Source organism: Anas platyrhynchos, chromosome 22, assembly GCF_047663525.1.
Source record: "Anas platyrhynchos isolate ZD024472 breed Pekin duck chromosome 22, IASCAAS_PekinDuck_T2T, whole genome shotgun sequence".
NCBI classification, from domain to species: domain Eukaryota; kingdom Metazoa; phylum Chordata; class Aves; order Anseriformes; family Anatidae; genus Anas; species Anas platyrhynchos.
In genome coordinates this window covers 5,473,161-5,494,322 of record NC_092608.1, presented here as the reverse complement: position 1 = coordinate 5,494,322, position 21,162 = coordinate 5,473,161, and the positions used below count along the sequence as shown (strand labels likewise).

Below are 21,162 nucleotides of genomic sequence, written 5' to 3'. Positions count from 1 at the left end.
TCCACTGTAATTAAAATTGAGCAAGATGTTTCTGGGGGAAGGGTGAGAGAATACATAATCAAACCTACGGTCAACACCCATTTTTAGTGCTATCTGTTACATCAAAATAATTAAGAGTCCTCCAATTAACATACCATGGCCTTTATTTAATGATTCAAAGAAGTCATGACGAGTAAAATGGGATTCTTCCTGGCTATTAACACTGGCAGGACCTGAAGAATGTAGCCCATGAGGTATCTCACTTGTAGACTCCTTCTTGCTCATATGCTGACTGCTATTTAAAGAATACATTTTAATATCTTTAATTTCAACTTGCAGTCTATCACTTGTAGACTCATCTTCTCCTGGTACAAAATTCTGAATACATATTTGTCCTAGATGGCCTACAAGCAGTTCATGGCTACCAGGCTTTCGAGGTATCGAGACAATTGGTGATTCAATGTTTACATTTAATATAAGCTTAATAGTTTCACTTTTGAGAGGTGGTGATCCAAATGCATAGCCATCATTATCTTCTAAGCTGGCAACATCTCTTGATCTTGGTGCTGTATCAAACAAAGAAACCATTTCACTGTATTCAGCAGTTTTAGTTGCCAAGACCGTAGTAACTTTGGAAGCTGCACTTTTCAGCATGCTGCGGAAATTCTCCTCCAATTCATCCATTGACAAAGTTAGTTCTTTCAGAAATTTAGCCGAGTGGTTGTAGTGTAAGGAGGCCATTTTGAGGTTGAGAGAGCATTCCTCCTTTGATTTTTCTGTCAAAGTGAAACTTAAAGCATCTGGAAGGCTGCTTCCATCATCAAGTCTAAAGGACAATGATTCAGGGTAATCTACATCACCAATGAGATTCTCATACCTTCCTGTATTCCCTATGCTGACAACATACTGGTTCTTAACGCTGTCTTGTGTTAAATCCATAAGGTGAAGACATCCAAGAGAGCCATTCACATCAAATTTATTACACATGGAAACATTGACTTTGGTGCCACCAATACTGGCTGTTGCAATTTTTCTGCCATATTTTTCTCCATTTGTCATGCCAACTGTCCTGAGGAGGAGTATATTCAGCCAGTGAATATCAACTGCTACCTCTGTATTCTGCACGTAAGTAGACTGAAAGGTTTCCTGCTCCCTCCAATCTTTTTCCAAATCTACCATTAAAGGCTGAGGACTAGAGTCTTCTTTCTCCTTTGGGAAAGATTTCTGGAGAAAACCAATGAGTTCAACAATTGTCTCTGGATTAAGGATGATATCCAGGTTGTTCACCTGTACAGAGATTACCTGCAGACTGCTATCCAAATTCATCGATGGGCATTCTGCACTCACAAACTGATACTCAAATTTTATCAGGGACTCTTGATCTTTCCCATTGTTACCAGATGAAGTGTTTGATGCTGCAGTGCATCTCTCTGTCAGACTGGCTGCATCAACGGGATGTGCATCACGTGGTCCATAAACTGGTGACTGAGCCCTGCTGTCTCTAAGACTCCCTGTTGGCACATCAAAACTCAGATTCTTATGAGAAGCCATCAGGAGATCAAAATCTGTTCCATATGTTTGCATAGTATCAACAAGTAACAGGCCATGAACAGTCAGGGACACTTCTGCATCGTAAGGCCTTTTCATAAAATGGGCATTGGTGCCAAAAACCTTGAGTACAGAGATATATCGTCCATTACTTTCAACACCCAACTGCATACAGTTTACTTTGAATTCAGCCAAAAGCAGCTGAGATTCAACAAGAACTTCCCTGGTATGTTGCTCTAGCATTACAACACTCTGTGTTAGATTCATTACAGAATCATGCAAACTGCCAAGCTGGTCTACCTCTGAAAATATCTTGTCTTTTCCTAAATTTAGGCCATCTGAAGACTTAGCTTCGGATGCACTCAGCTGTGTACACCAGTTCTTCAGAGCTGATATTTTGTCTTCATTGATATGAATTTTCAAGTCTGGTAGACTGCCAGACAAGACAGCTCCTGGGTATTTTGGGTCAGATGTGTATATCAATCTGCGTTCCAATTGCAGATGAACATTGAATTTTTCTACCACATGTGTTGGACCTACGTCACTATCTTGAACATGCTTCCAGTTGTCTTTCACTCGGCCCACCATGATCTGAAGGTCCATAAATGAAAGCGTGTATCTCTCATACATTTTTTTACTCATTAAGTGTGCTTGTAGTTGCTCTTCACTTATTTCTACACCAGTAAATTCAGACATTTTGATACCGCTGTTGGTGCTGGATTCTGGCGGTGGAGTATTGGGAGGAGTTGCAAGAGGTGTTTTATATTCTTCATCACTTAGTTCATTGAATTCTGATGAAAAAGTATCTGCATTCCTTTTAGATTCTTCTGTGGATTAATAATTTAAAAAAATAAGTAACCAAAAGTAATCTTCCCCCCTCCTTAGATATTTCCCATCATTACTTAATGATGGGAAACCCCACTCCCCAAATTTCCTTTCACTTTTTTTTTTATCTAAGCTTAACAGGCTAGTGCCTCAGTTTCACGGGGAAATCCAAATCTACCTTGTGTAAACCATCTGTGTCCTTTTTCTAGTTTGACCTAAGATAGAAGATACAAAAATAAAACTCTGCACCTTGACTTTCAACTGCACTACAAAACTGTTCACCCTGCAGCCATATTTTTTTAAAAATTAAATGAGCACTACATAGGTATCTCTTTCAAAATTTGTAACATATTCTCACAGACCACAAAGTTCAGCTAGATTTTAAATAGGTCTAATTTCATTTACAAGTTCCACTGTAATTTCTTTTTAACTTTCATTTGTTGTTTTCCTAGTGTAACAGGAAAGAAGTAATAATTTGTTTATGAAGCAATGAGTTTAACTTTGGATATAAATAAAGTCAAATCAATTTTCCTTTCAGTTTTTTTTAGGCTAGCTATAGACACATCTGCTAAAAACAGAGACCCATATGACTCCAGAGTTGGAGGGCTTATTCTAAGCATACTTTCCCTGAGAGAACTGTCCCAAAAAAAGGCATTCTACAGCTACATTTTGTATCCCTCTAAGCCAAAATCTCATCTATTTAAAGTGCCTGACATACTAGTTTCCTACCTCTGCACAGCCTTCAAGAGGTGTAAGATACCACTATAGATCATTTAATTTAAAAGGTAATTTTAATGTAAAAGGTAATTTTACAGTCCTCACCCTCCACCCCAAAGAATACCCTTGTTTTCTTTGCTCAAATAATTCTAGGCCATACCTTGAGAATTGGTAAGTAATATTCTTCCCAGATCTATAACGACTAACACTGGATCCACAAATTTGAAATCATCAGGAAAGATCACCTGAGGGGCAGAAATATCAAGGCACACCGTCCAGCTTTTGCTGTTTTCCTGAAAGTTAAGAAGAAAGAAATAAGGGTCCACAAGAAATAGCTTCCCTTAGTATAATCAAAGCAAAAACAAAACAAAAGCAAAACAAATCACTCTAGTTCGGCACTTTTTCCAGCTAAAGAGCTAACTTTCGCAAAACTTCAGACATGTTTGGTAGCTTGTTCAAAATAGCTGTTCAGACTTGAATTACATTCAACGAAGAGACTCTTTCAGAAGGTGAAGAGTCCCGTGCCAAGATAGTTGAATTCAACACCCCATCTCTCAGCTGGGGAGAGTGAACCTACCTCCATAGCTTAGAGAAGACATCTCTCATTTTCCATGGATTGTCAAGGCTATCCATAAACACAATATGCACTAGACTGTGTTTTATCAAACATCAAACTATTAGTTGAGAACAATTATTTTTCATTTCACTGAAAACAACCCTCAACAAAATTCTCTTGCATCAGCCTATGGATAAATGACACCGATACATATAGTTACGTTACCGAAAACTGCTGCTTTAATTTTAAGGATGAGTAAAAAATAAAGGCACAAAAAATCTTGATTTTAGAAAATAATCCTTAAGTAAGTGACACACAAAATTAAGTTTGACCTAACAGACCTCCAACACACACTGAAGCCAAGAAGCTGCCATGAAATTATCTCAGTAACAGGGTCAAGAACATACTGCTCTGCCATTAATCACAACATGCCTACACCACAAAAATGGACTGCTTCACAGCAAAAAAAAAATGTTACAGATAAAAGATTTCCAAGAGAGCTTAAACAACTTTCCTAAGCTTTTACAGAAACTTCCACATCATATGTGGAAGTAATATGTTTTTATTTGACCAACAACTAAGCATATAAAAGTAAATGAGCTTTCAAACACACAAGCCTTTTTCTAGGCTTATCTATAGAAACGTTTCATTGCTACCTTTAAGGCCAAGATGCCTATCCATGCCTATCAATACACTACCATGTGTAAAACTTCACACTTTCTCAAAAAGAAAACCATACAAACTAAAAAAACCTTCTCTATAGAACTTTAAGTGCTAAAACATTCATTAAGAAACCCTATGTAACCACTTGGGGTCAAAAACTTACAATGAAGTCTCCTACTAGTAATCGATCTATAGTTTGTCTGATTTCAGCTTTTGTCTGCATTTTCAGCTTGTTGTACTGTCTTCTGGCAGCTTCAGCCACTTTTGCCTCTAACTCAGACTGGTACCCAAAACCTGTACAAGAGATATAAAACAGGATTAGGTATAGTTTTATTCATTTGTTATTGAATCAGAAAAAAAATGGAGAGAGTCAACTACTTTGAGTTGACAGAAAAGGTAAGTACTTAAACTCTTTTTTTCCTTCAGATATCTTAACTGGTGCATTAAGAATGTCTTAATGTTCCTTATTCTCACCCCTTATCTTCCCAGAAACCAAATGTTAACAACTGAAACCGCAAAAGCAGTTACTTTACGATGTTACTGGACTCCTAAACCTTGCTGTCCATAGAAGCTTATGTAAGCTGTTTGTTCCACATCTAAAACACACGATACCTCAAACAGCTTTAACAAAGGTCATACTTAATTTAATCAACAGGAGAGATACAACAAGAATTTTGCCTGTACCATTACCACAGGAAATACTCTGGTTTCCAACAGTCCTCTGGAATAACCAGTTCTCTAGATCCTTGTCCAGAGAGCTTACAGAAAGATTCCTCCTAATTTGGGCATTTTAATTTAGGCAGCATGAATACTCATCATGTAGTATAGTAGCAACTTGCAGTTTTAATGCAAAAGTTACAGGCATCTGCCCAAGCAAAATCTCTTATTCAACTAAACAAGAAAACCACTCAGTGAAGTCTCAGAGCATTCCTCCATTTGAATTTAAAATGGAGATTACTTTTCTACTACATTTCTAAAGATTTAAAAAAATCACTTTTAATTCAAAAAAAAAAAAAAACAACATTAAGAAAAGACAGAAAACCAAAAGAAACCCCACATCAAAAAAACATCGAAAAACATTAAAGGTTAACCTGAGGTATGAACCCTTCCCTTGTAGAAGAAGTCAGCTACTTTCTTAATGGCTTGTGGGTTGTAAATAATATTTAGAGGTCTGGTACTGACTTCCAGGCGCCTCTCAAAATTGCTGTGGATTGGATTTCTTTCATAAAGCATCTCAAACACTGGAGCATCAGGATCTGCAACTAAATAAAAAGCAAGTTACAAAAAACACTTGGAAAAAAAAGCATACACACAAAAAACAAACAAACAAACAAACAGAAAAAAGCAAAAAATAACCCCAAAGTACATAACTACCCCAAACTACAAAAAACAAACAAAAAAAAAACCCTATGAAGTACATAATCACTAATGACTACTAGTAGTGCCTGCCTGAAAATTCTTCATAAACTGAAAAGCGAGCAGTAAGATCAACTTCTATAATCAACAAAATTCAACATGCTTGCATACACAGACATTTTCAGGACAGCGGTCCTACAGTTGAACTCCTAGCCTATTTTTTCTTTTCTTTTATGCCAAGACAAAGAGCAAGTGCAACTCACATTATCTTGAATATATATTTACTCACTTTCTCAGAAGTCAAACAATATGCATGCACTTGTATATCTTACCAAAGCTTCTATTATGTTTTTTTAAACTATTTGCGACAAGTATTTGCACAAATACAATGATCAAACTTTAGACACTGAGTTTTGAAATTTCTAGTTTGTAGGAATAACCTCATGTGTTTGCTTTGATCAAACATAAAATGAAGTCTTTACCAATGTTCTGATTAGTCATTTCTGAAGATAAATTCTGTAGTCCAAAGGAAGATACGCAGCCAACCTCTTTTTGCTTATAAGAATTTAAAAGAAAAACAATTGTTAGACAAATATAAACCAAGTCACTTGATAAACACACAGAAGTCTTTATCAGTCTTCTGGTCACTTTAAGTGAATCATACGTATTGCTTGAGACTATTTTATGTGTATTTCTCTTTGATGAAATCAAATGAGAAGGAAGTATGACTATATGAGAAAGCAAACGTGATCTACCTATGCAGTAGACAAAGGTTGAAGTGCCAATTTCAGTCAGTTCTCTACAAATTACAAAGTAAAAAAACAAATAAGTGCAATAAAGCTTTGTTTGCTTAGAAGAGATACTTAAAATCTCTTTAGCACTTCATTATGAAAAATAACGTCTGTATTTCTGCTGATAGTGTAACAGTAAGCAGGTAAAATAAACTCTTACTTGGACCAAAGAGCTTTATGAAAAACACCAATTACTGATTAAGCAGCAATGCTGATTGTTCCAGAATGAAATCTTTTTCAACAAATCATCTTCTTGCCAACACATATAACTGTAATGTTGGAGTTGCAAGCATACAAAGCAAACAATTAAGAGTTCTATGAATGATCCTTGGAAAGGGAGAGTGAAAGTTCAAGAGGTGGAGATTTTTCTTCAAAGCTCATTTCTTTCAGGGATAAGACACAAATCAAGGGAAACATCTGTGTTGAATTTTGGAATATAACTGTTTTCATACACACTTACGCATCCTACACAGTAACTCATAGAGAGTTTTTTTCACCTACAGGATTAGGGAAAACAAGAACAGGAAATATGGTCCCTTCTGTTGCCAAATCCCTCAGAAAAAGACCACCAAGCTGAACTTTTAGAAGGGAAGAATTTCGTCGAGGAAGGGATTCTGCTAAGATCTTTACACCTGAAATATAAACACATAAAATGTTTTTATTTCGTTTTATGAATACACACAGCATAGCTTTTATTTATAACGTATGGATGTTTCAGTATGTTTGTTTCAGTATAGTAATTTAAAGGATTAAAAGCAAGACTCAGAGGAAGGTCTGGAGGTAGACAAAGCTCATCTTTGCTGAGAAAGAACAAACAGAAATTGACTTTATACCTGAAAACTCCAGCTGCATAAAAGCACACTCCTCAACATGCACCACTTTCTTCTTCTTGTGCAACAGAGTAAAAGAGCCGCCTTGCAACTGTAGATTTAATTTAGCAAAAACATGATCTCTTTTTGTAAATGTATTCATGCTAGAGGCATCTGCAGCAGGATCAAAAAAATCATCTGCTCCTAGTTTAAAAAAAAAAAGCAACAAAAAACGAAAACATCAGTTATGTTATATAAATCAAGTTCCTGGAATACGACTGAAGAACAGAAGGCTTTGTCTGAATTAAAAAACAAATACAAAAAACAAAGCAGATACTCAGTCTTCCTTAACAAAACTGAATACTCAGTAGAACTCTCTATTTCAATTATGGTACAATAAATCCCCAATTAAGACAACCCCAACAACATGGTACTGTTACTGCTGTACACATTCATAGCACACTGCATTACCTCCACCCATCTGAACGGAAAGTAGTCCCAAAGCTTTTTGCCATAAGCACCTAAAATATTTAGAAGCAAACATATCCCATATACCCCTTCAGAAATAAGCAAACACACCAGGCACTGAATTTTTTAACAGGTAATTAAGCTTTAGACAGGCTCTGCTGCCTAGGTGCATCAGCTGACGCACATAATCTTTGAACAGTAAAGAACTGAGAAGTTTTTTCTGTTCATCTTTATCAGATATTTAACTATGAAAGTGTTAGCAGCAATAAGATGAAACAGAAAACCACATGCTGTCATACCTAGTATGTCTTCCGGATTCCACTGTTCCTGTTGTTCTGGCAACAGTCCTTCAAAAGTTTCACCTTCACATGTTTGCTGCGCATATCCATACCAGCCTCCCCAGCCAGGAAACCAAGACTGAAGGTACTGCAGCATTCCACTGCTACTGCCATGTGCAGATTCTGCTGTTGGAGAAACTCCAGGAGAATCAGGCAACGGCTCTTTAACACTCTGTGTTTGAACATCGAAGACACATACATCACTGCTTGTAAGTGGGAGAATATCACGAGCACACAAAAACATCAGAGTAACAATATGATTCCATCTACTATTTACTTGGCGCTCTTAAATTCAGTATGCCAACAGCGATATTTACAATGGATACTCTGCAGATGCTCTCCTATATGGGCTAAGGAACAACAAACATACCACCATTTAATTGCTGCATGTTCCTATATGAAGTCACATGAAATTATCCAAGTCTTACTTTAGAAACACCGCACTGGGTCTGGCTGGGATGGAGCTGACTTTCCCCACAGCAGCCCATACAGTGCTGTGCTTTGCACTACATTTTTTTTTTGCTAGAATGGGGTTGATACTGCATTTGCTGCTGATACACATTTGCTAGAATGGTGTTGATAGTGCACTGGTGTTTTGACTACTGCTGAGCAGTGCTGGCACAGCATCAAGGCTGGCTCTCCAACCCCCGTCTCTGTGAAGGCCAATAGGCTGCAGGTGTGCAAGTGGCTGGGACAGGACATAGCCAGGACAGCCGACCTAGACTGACTGAAGGGTTATTCCATATTATGGGACACCATGCTCAGCAATAAAAGCTGGGAGGAGGGAGAAGATGTACAGGAAGACACTTGCAATGGAGGCATTTGTCTTCCAGAGCATTTGCTACACTCTCTAAGATGAAACGTACTTGCCCTGGTAATTCTGGAAAGAATACTACTGAGGAAGACCACTGTATGGTGAGGCATAAGCTCACCATTCAAGTGACACAGAAGTAAAACTTGAGGAACCAAGCACTGTTTGCCATTTTAGTATTGATACCACGCTTCAAAAATCAAAACAAATACATGCTAACACTCTAGCAGAACAGAGAACACCCCCTCAGAATAATTCACTTAAAGATTGCAAATATTACTCTGTACAAAGAATGTCTCTCACCTCAGCTAGGTCATGAAATTTATCATGAACTACTTCACATAGTATCTTCAACTCTTCATAAGTTTGCTCATCCTCAATACGACACATTTCTGCCTGAAAAGACAAAAAAAGATTAAGTAAATACTCTAAAAGGAAATAGTATCTTGCTCACAAACACGACAAATCTCTCTGCACTACATTTGAGATTCATGGAAAAACTAACATGGCACTAATGTCAGGATCCAAGAGCTTAAGCATATGAAAATAAAACCATATGGGCAGCCATAATACTGACATTCTCTGCTGCTTCAAATACCTTTATTTGGATTGTAAAATACACTATTTTAATTAACACTTGTAATGGTAAGAAGTCTTTGCTCAACTATATCCTTCTGTTATGCATCAGGAGCAAGGTTTGCAGCACAAGATACAAACCATGGAAAGTAACCTGATTTAACAGCAAGATGAGCATAGGCAAGAGCAAAAAAACTACTATAAAAATTTCCAGTACTTTGAGCTACCCCTACAGTTCACATCTAAATAATGCAAGCAAGGATTACATACAACCTAAGCTTTCAATAGGACTGCACATGTAATTAAGAAACATGAGGTACATGGTGCCCTAAACTGATTCAAGTCCCAGTGCACCTAGAGATATAAAGCAGTTAATTATAATTTCACAGGGATTCTTCCTCCTAAAGTAGAACATGGGTTGATCAGTAGGATCATTTTCCCTCTGAATTTCTTCATCCTAACATCAATTGGAAAAAAGTTTAAAAAATTAAATCAAAGGAAAGCACCCCTGAACAATTAGCCACCGTTTTTCCTCCATTACCTACCTCACCACATGCATAATGTGAAAACGCTTCTGATATTTAAATACATTTTGAGTCTATACAGAATGAGAGTTAAGAAAGCTTGACTGACGTGAGCATTCTATGAGAGCTAATGCTATTTTTGGTGAAAACCAGTTACAGCTCAAAAAATTTTTTGCATAGCAAAACAAAAATACAAGAATTCAGTCATTCACACACCTCCCACAACCCCAGGATTCAAGCATTAAGAACTTAGTTGCAGTCAAAATACAGCCTGTTCAATGAAAATGACCTGCAGTAAAATTAAAGATGTTTCTGAATTCAAACAAATTTTAAATTTGTTAAGACAAAATAGAACAAACAGAAGATAATTAATCAACATTGTAAAATCTTAAATCTAAATACCTCCTCTGCAGTTGACAGTGGTTCCCCCTTCAACTTGCTATAATACATATCAGTGTAAGATACTGCATCTCGGGCTCGATGCAATGCAAACTCCCAGCTAGAACGTTGCCTCTGCTCTCTGATCTCCGAAAGATTAGCATTCAAAGCAAAGATCCACCACTCTCGGCAGCTGAAATATTTTAAAATTACTAGATTACCAGTATTTCCAAAAAACAAATGTATGTCAAACTAGTGAAAGTTCCAGAGAGAAAACAGAGAGCAACTGATCAGAAAAGGCATCATTATTAGAGACAGCACATACTGGCTAATTCTACAAATTGTGTAGTATTAAGCAGTGCTTTGCAACATCCCCACTACTTTAATGGGATTTAGTATATCTGTTATACATCAAGCGCAGTCATTAAAGCCACAATGTTGAGTTATATTGACCTGCAGTCTGAAATTATACCATCTTTCTTCTTATTAAAAGTAATATGAAACATTTTATAAGAGCCCTTTCCACGAACATTCTTTCCAGAATACCACAGTGTCTACATTGGAGAAGAACCTCCAATTTAATTTCAGTTCCTGGAAACTGTGAGAGAAGGACCGAAAGACTTAAGTAAGAATAATTTTAAGCTTGGATTATGTCTCAATATTTAAAACTGATTTATGAGGTAGGGAAATAAGACATGAAAACTTAGCATGACTACTATCTCCTATTTGTCTTCATTCAATTCTCCCTAGAACATTTTTAATATCACACTAATTCAACAAGGCATCCATAGATAATACTTACTGCTCTGTTACTGTAACCTTTGGTCTCCACTTCCTGAATTTAAGCTGTCGTTCCTTTCTAGCCAGTTCCTTCAAAAATCCCATGATCTGCTGATACTGCATCTTTTAGTTGAAGAGTAGACAAATCAATTAGGCAATATTAGAGTGCTTTCCAAATCAAAGGCAGAGAGGGTGAAACAACCACAAGCTTAGCTTAGGTTATCTGCATCAATGATCTGCACGTGGCTTCAGAATTAAGACTGATGTTTATCATAATTTGGTTCCCTAGCATCGCCTATCTTCTTCCAGTAGCTAAGGGTTAATGTGTGAGATACAACTTACAGGCTTCCTTGTTTACAAACACACAGCACTAAACCTTCCAGGTCAAGACTAGCAAGCAACTTTTAGCTGCTTTGTACATTCTACAGACTAAAAAAAAATTAAACAAAACAATGACAAAAACACGTGCATCCTTATTATTACAGTAAACAAAAATGGTTTTTTTTGCAGTAATAGGCTGCAGTAAAATAATTAAATAATTTGGAATGCTTGATTTTAAACCAAACAACTTCTTTGTATATTCCTTTCAGTTGCCTCTAAACCTAAAGCTTTAAGAAAGTTTTAATTTTATTCTATGGGTATTTAAGCCGTTACAAATGCTACAAATTTTGCAACCAGTGAGGTGAAGAACTTGCAACAACCCTGCAGGTATTTCACTGTTTGAAGCAACAACTCTTTGCTTAGAGATGCATAACTCAAGACTGCATTTTACCAGCAGAATCTTCAGGAGCACTGATGTATGAACAACATATGCAGTAGGTGAGATGGGAAAGATACACACTACCTCAAACTACCAATTTGACTTTGCAGACAAAGTCAAATTACATAACCGAAAAATGAAAGAATACCTCCTTTAATCAGTCATTTTGTTAGAATCTGACCACAAAGTACGGTGCAACAGAGCACACAGATACCCAAGCAATCTTGAAGCCTAACTAGTTCAGACAGCTAATTCAGCCTAACATAGATAACAGCACAGAGCTCACGATGGCCTCATTTACTCTGCTTCTCAGCAGTCTCCGTCTCAGAAACTGCGAGTTAAACAAAGATTATCAGTGTTTACCTGTGAAAGCTTCAAGGGTATCGTCTCAAGCTGAATGTCACATTCAAGCCGCGGAGTATGGCGAGACCTTAAAGGCTCCTTAGAACAATTTCTCTTCAGAAGAGCCGAAGTGCATACAGGTTCCATGATGTAGTTATGATCACGGCTTTCCATACTTTTATCCATTGCTTCCTGTGGGTTACAAGAACATTGTTTCTACATGAAGGGAGTATAAAATATTTATTAAGATATATTGGTTTAATACACTAGGATACACTCCATTAATATATCAGTCCATTTACAAAACCTCTTCAATGTGTTCTCTTTTTAAAGATTAAACATATGGTATGTCACAACAGAACCTTTTTTGGGTTACCCACATATTCTGCCATGACAGCATGAAGCCATAAACTCCTGCTACTCTTAGAATTTATTGGACCTAGTACTTTTATGTCAGTTAGGTCTACAATATAGGAAGGAAACTATTGGAAAAAAAATAAACAAAAAAATGTGCAAAATCTCTCTCTCATACCTGCAGCTGTCCAGGAGGTAGGTCACCCAATAAAGTGCAATCGGTATCCCAGTAAACACTGAAGTCAGCGACATCTAACTGCTTTTTCCGCATCAGTTTCTCCACCTGAAGTAGAAAAATTGAATGAAGACAAGCTCATACACCACACACCATGTAGTTTTTAGCTCTACACACTCGATAAAAAATAGAAAATGCCCACAATCTACTTAATAATCTTCTGGTTATTGCTAGAAAAAGCTACACTTTTTACTAAATATTTAGTAGCACCCATAAAGTACAGCATCACACCTTAGCTGCCATAAGCTCCTGTACAGAAGAGTTATACTTACTGGTTCAAATACTGCATTTTGCATTGATACATTTTTGATGCATATGCCAAATGCAAAAGGCTGCGAAGGATTTGTGACACCATCTTCAAACCTCAGATGGACATCCTGAATTTTTAACTAGACAGGAAAAAAAAATAAAAATACTAGAGACAACTACTTACATCAGCGTGGACAGTAGTACTATTTATTAATACTAAAGCCATTTAATACCTCATTTCTGCAATCCTCCAGCAGATTTCCAGTACTCTTTTGGACCTCAAAATGCTATTCCTCACTTCTGTTTTTGTACCCTCTGGTTCTATCTTCTCCTCAAATGCCCCGCTCCCTGCTCTTCTTCTCCAAAACCATTAGCCACTTTCACAGAAGAGAGTACTTTATTTTGCTATCTTACCATAATTCTCCATTTTAAAGACAAATGTGTAATTGCCAAACAAAGATTCAAGTATGTTTCATGTACCAGAATCTTCAACATAGGCCAGATCTATAAACTAGCAGCAGCACAAGATGACCCAAAGTAATTTTACATTGGTAAACGCTTAGAGAGCACTGAGTTGTAGTGGTTTTGCAGTGAATGTGAAGTCCAGGACTGCAGTAAGTATAGATACTCTCACCATGAGCAAATACATCCTTCTCAGACACCAGCAAAAGCAATTTAGAAGCAAGATAGCTCAGACCAATTGCCTCTAGTGAGTTGAAAAGCCATCAAATACTATAGTCAGTCTATCTGCACAAAGAACAGAAAGGAATAGTCCTTTCATGGAGACTAGTAGACGAACTTTAGCAATTAATCTGTAGAAAGTCGCAGGTTCTTAAATACAAATGATTAGTAATGTGTATGTTGCTAAATAGTTTTATTTTGTAAACACAATACAGTTTAATAACCTACATCATCTAAATGCTAAAATGTCATTAACTTCAAAAGGAACTCCAAAGACAAAAAGGTACAAAGCCTAGCAGTTATATTTTTGAGTCATTTTGAAATTTAGTGGAGACATGCCAGATTTTTATTAATAGTAAAAGAATAATAAATTAAAAAACTTGAGAGTTGAAACAGATAACCATTCAAAATCATAGATCAGCAGAAACTCTGACATTAATTTCTTTACAACTTCTATCAGAACAATGCATGCTGCTTTTCTTGATAAAAGAATCAATATTTTGATGGGTTTACAATTAAAAGCATTAAAATATGAGAAAAAAAACTTAGTTTTCATGCGGATTAATTATCCACCGATTGTTACAAACCAAAAAGAGTTGCTGTTTTCCCCTTGGTAGGGTGAAGAGTTCATTCTTCCTATAAGTCCCTATCAGGATTAGTTTGAGATTGAAGTTATGAAGATTCAATCAATGGGGACTGTTCTCCGGCAAACATCTATCATTCATTTACTTATTTCTTCTTTGGGGACTACACAATGTGAAGCACAGTGGGCACAGGTGATTTTTAGCAAATGGGAAAAGCTCTACAACATAAAGGCTTACTTCAATGTTTTCTACAATTCTGGTGACTACAGATGCTGTAACTGAGTACCAGTAAGATTCCCCCTTCTGTTGTCGTTCTTTCTGAAAAAGAAAATAGAGATAAGCATTAACCACCACTGTAACAATTGATCAGGAAACAGTACACGTATTATACTGAAATTACTGAACGAGAGAGAGAAGAAAAACAGATTTCAGTATCACCAATGCTTGTTGGGGGGCAGAGATTGGAAATTGCACTGTGTTAGCATATACGTATCAAATTCTAACTTAGTTTCCTATGCATTTATTCTCAGAAGACATATACTTGTTAGGAGACTTAAAATGCAATCCATTTACCAAAGCAGTTTCTTTACTATGAAATACAAGCGCAACTCACTTTCCATTTTTCTTCAAGTGCTAGAAGAAGAGCTTTCTTATGTTCTCTTTCTTGCAACTTCTCCCTTTCCTCATCAAAATCTTCTTTCTTTTCTGGTGCACCAATTAAGTGCAGTTTTGAGACAGATATCACCCATGGATCCACATGTGGGCGATAAAATGGTATCTGCAGTGTTATTTTGCCAATGAAACCTAGAAATACAAAACAGAGATGCTATCAGATTTTTGTGTAAACATACTTCTACTACCCCTTGAAAACTTCAAAGGAAAAGTTGTGTAAGAAACAAACAAACTAAAAACAACAAACAAACTAAAAACTACCCAAACATCAGGTTATTTCACTTGTTCAAGCTACTGACTCACAGGTAAAACTTCTAATATATGCAATATTTCCTGTTTATAAATATTTGTCTTGCACACACAGGCAAAATACATACCTGCTTTTACTTCAAATGGTAATTCCAGTTCCTTCAAGGCATCTTTCTTTAGTGGTAAGTTTTCCAGTTCAACAGCACCTATTGAAAGCACAAAGAACAGACAAGTCTGTTGAGCAAAAATGTTGAAGAATGCCAACTTGAACATTATAAGTTTAAAATAACTAGCAGCAACTTTCAGAGAAGAAATAATTAGGATTTCATGAGAACAGTCAACCTACCACACCACCTTCTGAAACAGCTCTAATGAATATTTAGCATGCTCATTAATTTTCCAGTGCCACATACTCAAACTATTTGATCACATTTGATGAGGTGATCTAGAAGCAATCTTCTTCAAGGACTTAGCTCTGAACTTTACTGCTATCAAGGAGAAAGGTTCTATTCTTTGTCTTTCCAAACAGGACACTTCAAGTATTTTCTGAGTATTAGCAAAAGCACACAAACAAAAGCTTTGAAATATTATAAAATAACAGATAATAGCAGCAAAATGTGAATTAGAAACCACTGATTTATAGAAGCACAAGATATCCTTATGCCACCTTTTCCACAAAGGTCTTGATTAAAAGGGCATAATGACTTGCACCAAAATGTAAGAGGTAAAGACTACAGGGCATTTCCTGCTGCAGTCCCTCTACAGGGAAGTTATTGAACAGTATTGAGAAGAATGACACACAAACATTATGTAAACTAAACAAGCTGATAAGATATGCTTAGCATGCAGTTGAGAGTCTCATATCAATTAGTTTAACTGTGATGATTAAAAAGAACATAAATAAGAACAAGAGAATTTGCCATTGATGTAAACTGCCAGCAAAAAAACTTTATATTAGAAGCATTTATATAAATGCTAAACACAATATTAAGTGATTGTTTCTATTCCATCTTCCATTAAAAAAAAACTTTTTTTCTAAATCACAGAACAAAAACATTACAGAAAATACCCCAAAACCTCACCTTTTAGAAGAGCAACTGAAAGTTGGTCTGTATTCAGGTTGTTGACATATTTGCCCAAATAGGTATTGAGGACCCAGGCTACTAATCCTTCCAACATGACTGTGTCCTAGAAGTGGGCAACTAACATTTTTCTGTCATTTTCTGGATCTCTGTTCCATAATTGCAGTTTCACCCTGAAAGAAAAAACACAAAGAAAATGAGTGTCTGAAATATAGTCTCAGCAAACCTGAGATACTGTATTCAATCTAAAAAGCAGTTAAAATATTAAAGCAATTTTTAAAAGGTAGATGTCATGCTTATGCCATACCCTTTAAGTGCCAAATCACAGAGCTTCACACAAAGCTTTGCTGATTACAGATTACTCCCATTGTCAAATTAAATTCATCTTTCCAACCTATGTCTAATTAAAACACCGCATTTATTGACGATTATCAACTAGGCCAATTAACAATCTGCTTTTCAAAAACGGAAGACTAAAATTCTGCTTCGAGCTGCAGCAGTTTTGCACTGGCTTCCTTGACTTCCACTCCCAGTATTTTCTTCAAGTTGCCAGCATTCTGGTTTTGGAAGTCTAGATGACAGTAACAGGTGTCCTTCTGCATGCGCCACTCTCTAATTGATTTTATGCCACATCTGTCAGTTTTCAAACTGGGGAAAGAAGCAGAGTGTTCCTCGCCTTATATAAGGGCTGATCATACTTACACTATTTATTATTCTCTCTCCATTTATCATGCTTCTTCACAAAACTTTTCTGGAGTCAGCACTTATAAATTATTCTACTAGAAGACCTAATTATAGATTACTACTCCTAGGCTAGAATAACATACTGGGAAAAGACTGGATATTGAAAGAAGGAACAAATACCTATGGTGCAGAGACTCTTCAGCCATCAGGAACACCTCACATCTGCCTCTGTGGGCCCAAACATCTGCAACATCCATTCTAGAAACCCAGAACACTAAGCTTTCTGAATTAAAAACATGCTGAAAATTCCCTAAGTAGAACAGCATGCATCATCCTCCCTCCCCATACCCTGTAAGTGCTCTGGTGAAGGACTTTCTAACCTCGCAGGAAACTTAGGATAACTAGAGCTAAGTGCATTTGTATCCCATGCACAATGCTATGTGAGAGCACACGCTTTTTCTCCAAACTTGTTTGAATTACAGATTTTGCTTATGCTAAATAAAGTCATTACCAATATTGCAAAGAAGTACCCAACGCATTTCTGAAACATGTATATTGTTTTCACTCCTTTTCAGTTGTGATGAACAATTACATTCCTAAAAGAGAGGTGCCACTTAATGTTTATGTCAAGTACGGCAGGAAAGAAAACATTCACCATTAATCTTCAACAATGAACACGATTTTAGAAAAAAACAGCTACACACCAGCCCTACAAAATCACACAAAGGATATCTTTACAAGTAGTGGAAGGATGCACTTTTAGCTGAGCAGAAAGAAGTCAATTTGGCATCCGAATCACATTACAACCAAGAGCCTTCAACTGTACTTTTGTAGAATTCTGATCTGTGAAACAACTCACGCTAGCCAAACCATTTTTGGGGGGAACAGTATATGCGTGGGACATAATCAGATATAAATCATATAAATAGTTTATCAACAATTACTCTAAAAGGTTTTCAAACCATAGCATGGAGTACTGCATCAAGGGGCACAAAAGCTATATTAGAAAAGCAACGCTGGTTATACATGTCAACATCTCCCTTCATACTCTACCACAAGTTGAAACAGAAATGATTGCAGAAATCAGACCATTAAACCCTTGAACAAGTTTTTAACCAATGAATCAGAAAACTCCTACTAGCTTCTTCAAGAACAAGCCCAAGTATGCTTTAACACAGGCAGAAAAAAGCACGCATGCTTTATCTTCTGGTCAGAATGTTGTGAGTGTATTGTCGCAGTTCACTATTTAGAAATGTCTCTCAACCCCACAAACCTGTTTATACCACTTTATAAAAGACTGTGCTCTGCAGAGCAGAAAAGCAAGATCATAGAATGGTTTGCGTTGGAAGGGACCTTAAAGATCACCTGGTTCCAACCCCATGCCATGGGCATGGACACCTCCTGACAGCCCAGGCTGCCCAATGCCCCGTCCGACCTGGCCTTGAGGACTTCCAGCAATGGGGCATCCACAGCTTCTCTGGGCAGCCTGTGCCAGTACCAGGCAAGTCAGACTTATTTACCTTAAAGTTATGTCTGATAACAAGGAGAAAATGACAACTTCAAGAGCTACGTTAAAAAAATTATATTAAAACTCAGGGCTTTCCTATAATGAGTTTTGCTTGACTCAAGGCATCTATACATTTGATTCTCCACTTCTGTAACAAAAAAATAAAATCAGTGAATATGTCACTTCTGTAACAAAAAAATAAAATCAGTGAATATGTCACTTCTGTAACAAAAAAATAAAATCAGTGAATATGTTTAGCTAGTACAGCTAAAGACAATACCAGAATTAAGCAAATAATGAAAGGGGATTTTCTAAGGGCTGAAAAGTGAAACTATACAGTCATGCAGAATGAGATACAAATAGAACTAACACAGGTCAAATTGCATTCGAATGAGGCATATTTCATGTCAAGCACATACGCTATTTTCGTCTCTGTAATATTTCTGAATATTTTTTTCAAAACCAAAAAGTTTTGAAGTTCCATATAATATTTAGCATTCACACATGTGGGGTCACCCCCTTGCATAGCCCTTTATTCTTATAAACCTGACTAGAAAACCGAAGCTCAAGTAAAATCAAATACATTAAGCCTTGTCACATTACCCTTCAAAAAAAGAAAAACAAAAATGGGATCTATAGGCTGTTAGGAGCCAAATCAGAGGGAAGATCTTGATGTGTCTTTCAGAAACACGTAACAGGTTTGCATCCTCATGACTGAAAACACCTAGAGCATGAACTAATCCATGCCTGAAGTCATCGTGAGAACAGCAAATAGTCACCTCCTCAATCCAAACTTCTTGTGGAACATTAATAACTATTTCTATATCTTCCTAATGTTTTAAGGCATGTATATTTGATAATTTTCTAGTCCGCTGCTATGCCAGCGGTAAGAAAAATGAAATATCTCCTTTTACAGAGTTTTTATTTCCTTCACATACAGGTTAAAAAAGAAACAGTAAGCGTTTATCAGGATGAGAATCTAAACCCAAAGCAGGACCTGACTAAAAGCTGGCTAACTTTTTTCTGGATAAACGTGTATTTTTTTGCAACACAAACACCACAACACAGGCCATGAAGTCTGAGTCCATGAGCAAGGGGCAGTTTAAGTCAAGGAAGGAAAGCTGGCATGGTGTTGCCTGGTCAGTGCAATGGGGGGGGCAGGGGTGGGTTGACATTTTGATTACCCCTTGGTGAAGCCAAGAAAAAAAAAAAAAAAAAAAGAAGGTGAAGGTGAGCCTTCAAGACACTTTCTCCCTCCATAAGAACAAATACGCCGTAGGGAAGAGGAGAAAGGCAAGAGGAGACCTGTTGGCACGCCAACGTGGGGCAGAGACGAAGCGAAAGGTCACCTTGCCCAAAGGCGGCCGGCCGAGCCCTGAGGGAGCAGCGAGAGGCCGGGGGCACGCGGGAAGGGGGGAGCGGACACGGTCGGGGCCCGACACCGCCAGGGCCCGGCCGCCGGCCTCGAGGCGCCTCACGGAGCCCCGGCAAGCGGCCGCGCACCCCCGCCTCAGGCTCCCCGGCCCCGCAGTCGAGGGGCTGCGGCCGCCCCCCGCGGCCCTCGGGGCGGAGCCCGGAGAGGGGCGTGAGGCAGGGAGGAGCCCCCCCGCGCCGGGCCTGGGCCATGCAGCCAGCGCCGAGCGGGCTGACGCAGGAGGAGCCGACGGCTGGGGCCCGGGGCCGCCATCCCCCCGCCCCCGGCACTCACCTCGGCTCTCGGTCGCCGCCACCTCCACGAGGCTGCCGGGGGGGCTGCGGGTTGACGAGCCAGCCGGTGGTGTCCGGCCGGGCAGCGCGGGGGGAGAAACTGGGCGGGCACCTTGGCAAAGGAGCGCCGAGCGAGCGCTGTGTTGCCTCCGCCTCTCTGAGGCGGGCCCGGCCCACTCTGGGCTGCGCCGCCTGCAGGGCGGGCCCGGCATGAGGCAGGGGGGCAGCGCCGCCCGTGAGGCGGGCGCCAGAGTCTTGTCAGCAGCAGAGTCGGTGCCTCGTGAGCATCGTAACCCGCACGTGAAGGAGGAAGCATCGCACTGCATACAACTGCCTGGTTTATTGATTGAAAAAAGCAGTTTTTCCTCGGTCTTGTTCTTAATATTGTAAAGACCATCAAGTGACCGATAAGCAGCAATTAAAGAATCATTAATGTTGGAAAAAACCTCCAAGGTCATCTGGTCCAATCATCCCCCTAACACCAATGTCACCCACTAAACCATATCCCCAAGCACCACATCCAACCTTTCCTCAAACACCCTCAGGGACGGTGCCTCCACCACCTCCCTGGGCAAGCCCCAGGTTCAAATAGCCTGATAGTTCAAATGCCCGACTACTCCTTCTGTGAAGAAATTTCTCCTAATTTCCAACCTAAACCTCTCCTGGTACAACTTGAGGCCATACCTTCTAATCCTATCACTGGTTATCTGTGAGAAGAAGTCAACCCCAGCTCCCCATTTAATTTATTTAATCAAATATTTAAAAATATTTTTTAAATAAATTTATTAAATTTATTTTAATTAATTAGTTTTCCTAAGGAAATAAGGCTGAAAGAAGATGCTCTGAGCAAAATGATGCTCACAGGTACAGCACTTAGAGCATGCTTCCCCTCTTCAATCCTCAACTCCACACTAATGTCATAATTCTGTTGCTGCAG

The 21,162-nt window shown here is 38.2% G+C and overlaps 1 protein-coding gene across 4 annotated transcripts in view; it reads right to left on the bottom strand.

The window, feature by feature from the left end:
- Positions 1-20,415, bottom strand: part of VPS13D (vacuolar protein sorting 13 homolog D) — a 104,779-nt gene extending 84,364 nt beyond the window's left edge. For all 4 annotated transcript variants that reach the window (XM_072026949.1, XM_072026950.1, XM_038166774.2 and 1 more), the window contains exons 1-19: positions 20,227-20,415; positions 16,328-16,500; positions 15,374-15,451; positions 14,938-15,128; positions 14,562-14,642; positions 13,083-13,199; positions 12,754-12,858; positions 12,243-12,413; positions 11,142-11,242; positions 10,364-10,532; positions 9,165-9,257; positions 8,012-8,222; positions 7,269-7,448; positions 6,937-7,067; positions 6,127-6,199; positions 5,380-5,550; positions 4,452-4,582; positions 3,230-3,362; positions 135-2,354 (exon numbers count right to left, since the gene is read on the bottom strand). In XM_072026949.1, the coding sequence (XP_071883050.1) occupies positions 135-2,354; positions 3,230-3,362; positions 4,452-4,582; positions 5,380-5,550; positions 6,127-6,199; positions 6,937-7,067; positions 7,269-7,448; positions 8,012-8,222; positions 9,165-9,257; positions 10,364-10,532; positions 11,142-11,242; positions 12,243-12,413; positions 12,754-12,858; positions 13,083-13,199; positions 14,562-14,642; positions 14,938-15,128; positions 15,374-15,451; positions 16,328-16,424 (4,453 nt within the window). In that variant the 5' untranslated portion in view covers positions 16,425-16,500; positions 20,227-20,415. The remainder of the gene's footprint in view (positions 1-134; positions 2,355-3,229; positions 3,363-4,451; positions 4,583-5,379; positions 5,551-6,126; positions 6,200-6,936; positions 7,068-7,268; positions 7,449-8,011; positions 8,223-9,164; positions 9,258-10,363; positions 10,533-11,141; positions 11,243-12,242; positions 12,414-12,753; positions 12,859-13,082; positions 13,200-14,561; positions 14,643-14,937; positions 15,129-15,373; positions 15,452-16,327; positions 16,501-20,226) is intronic.
- Between the last annotated feature and the right edge of the window lie 747 nt (positions 20,416-21,162).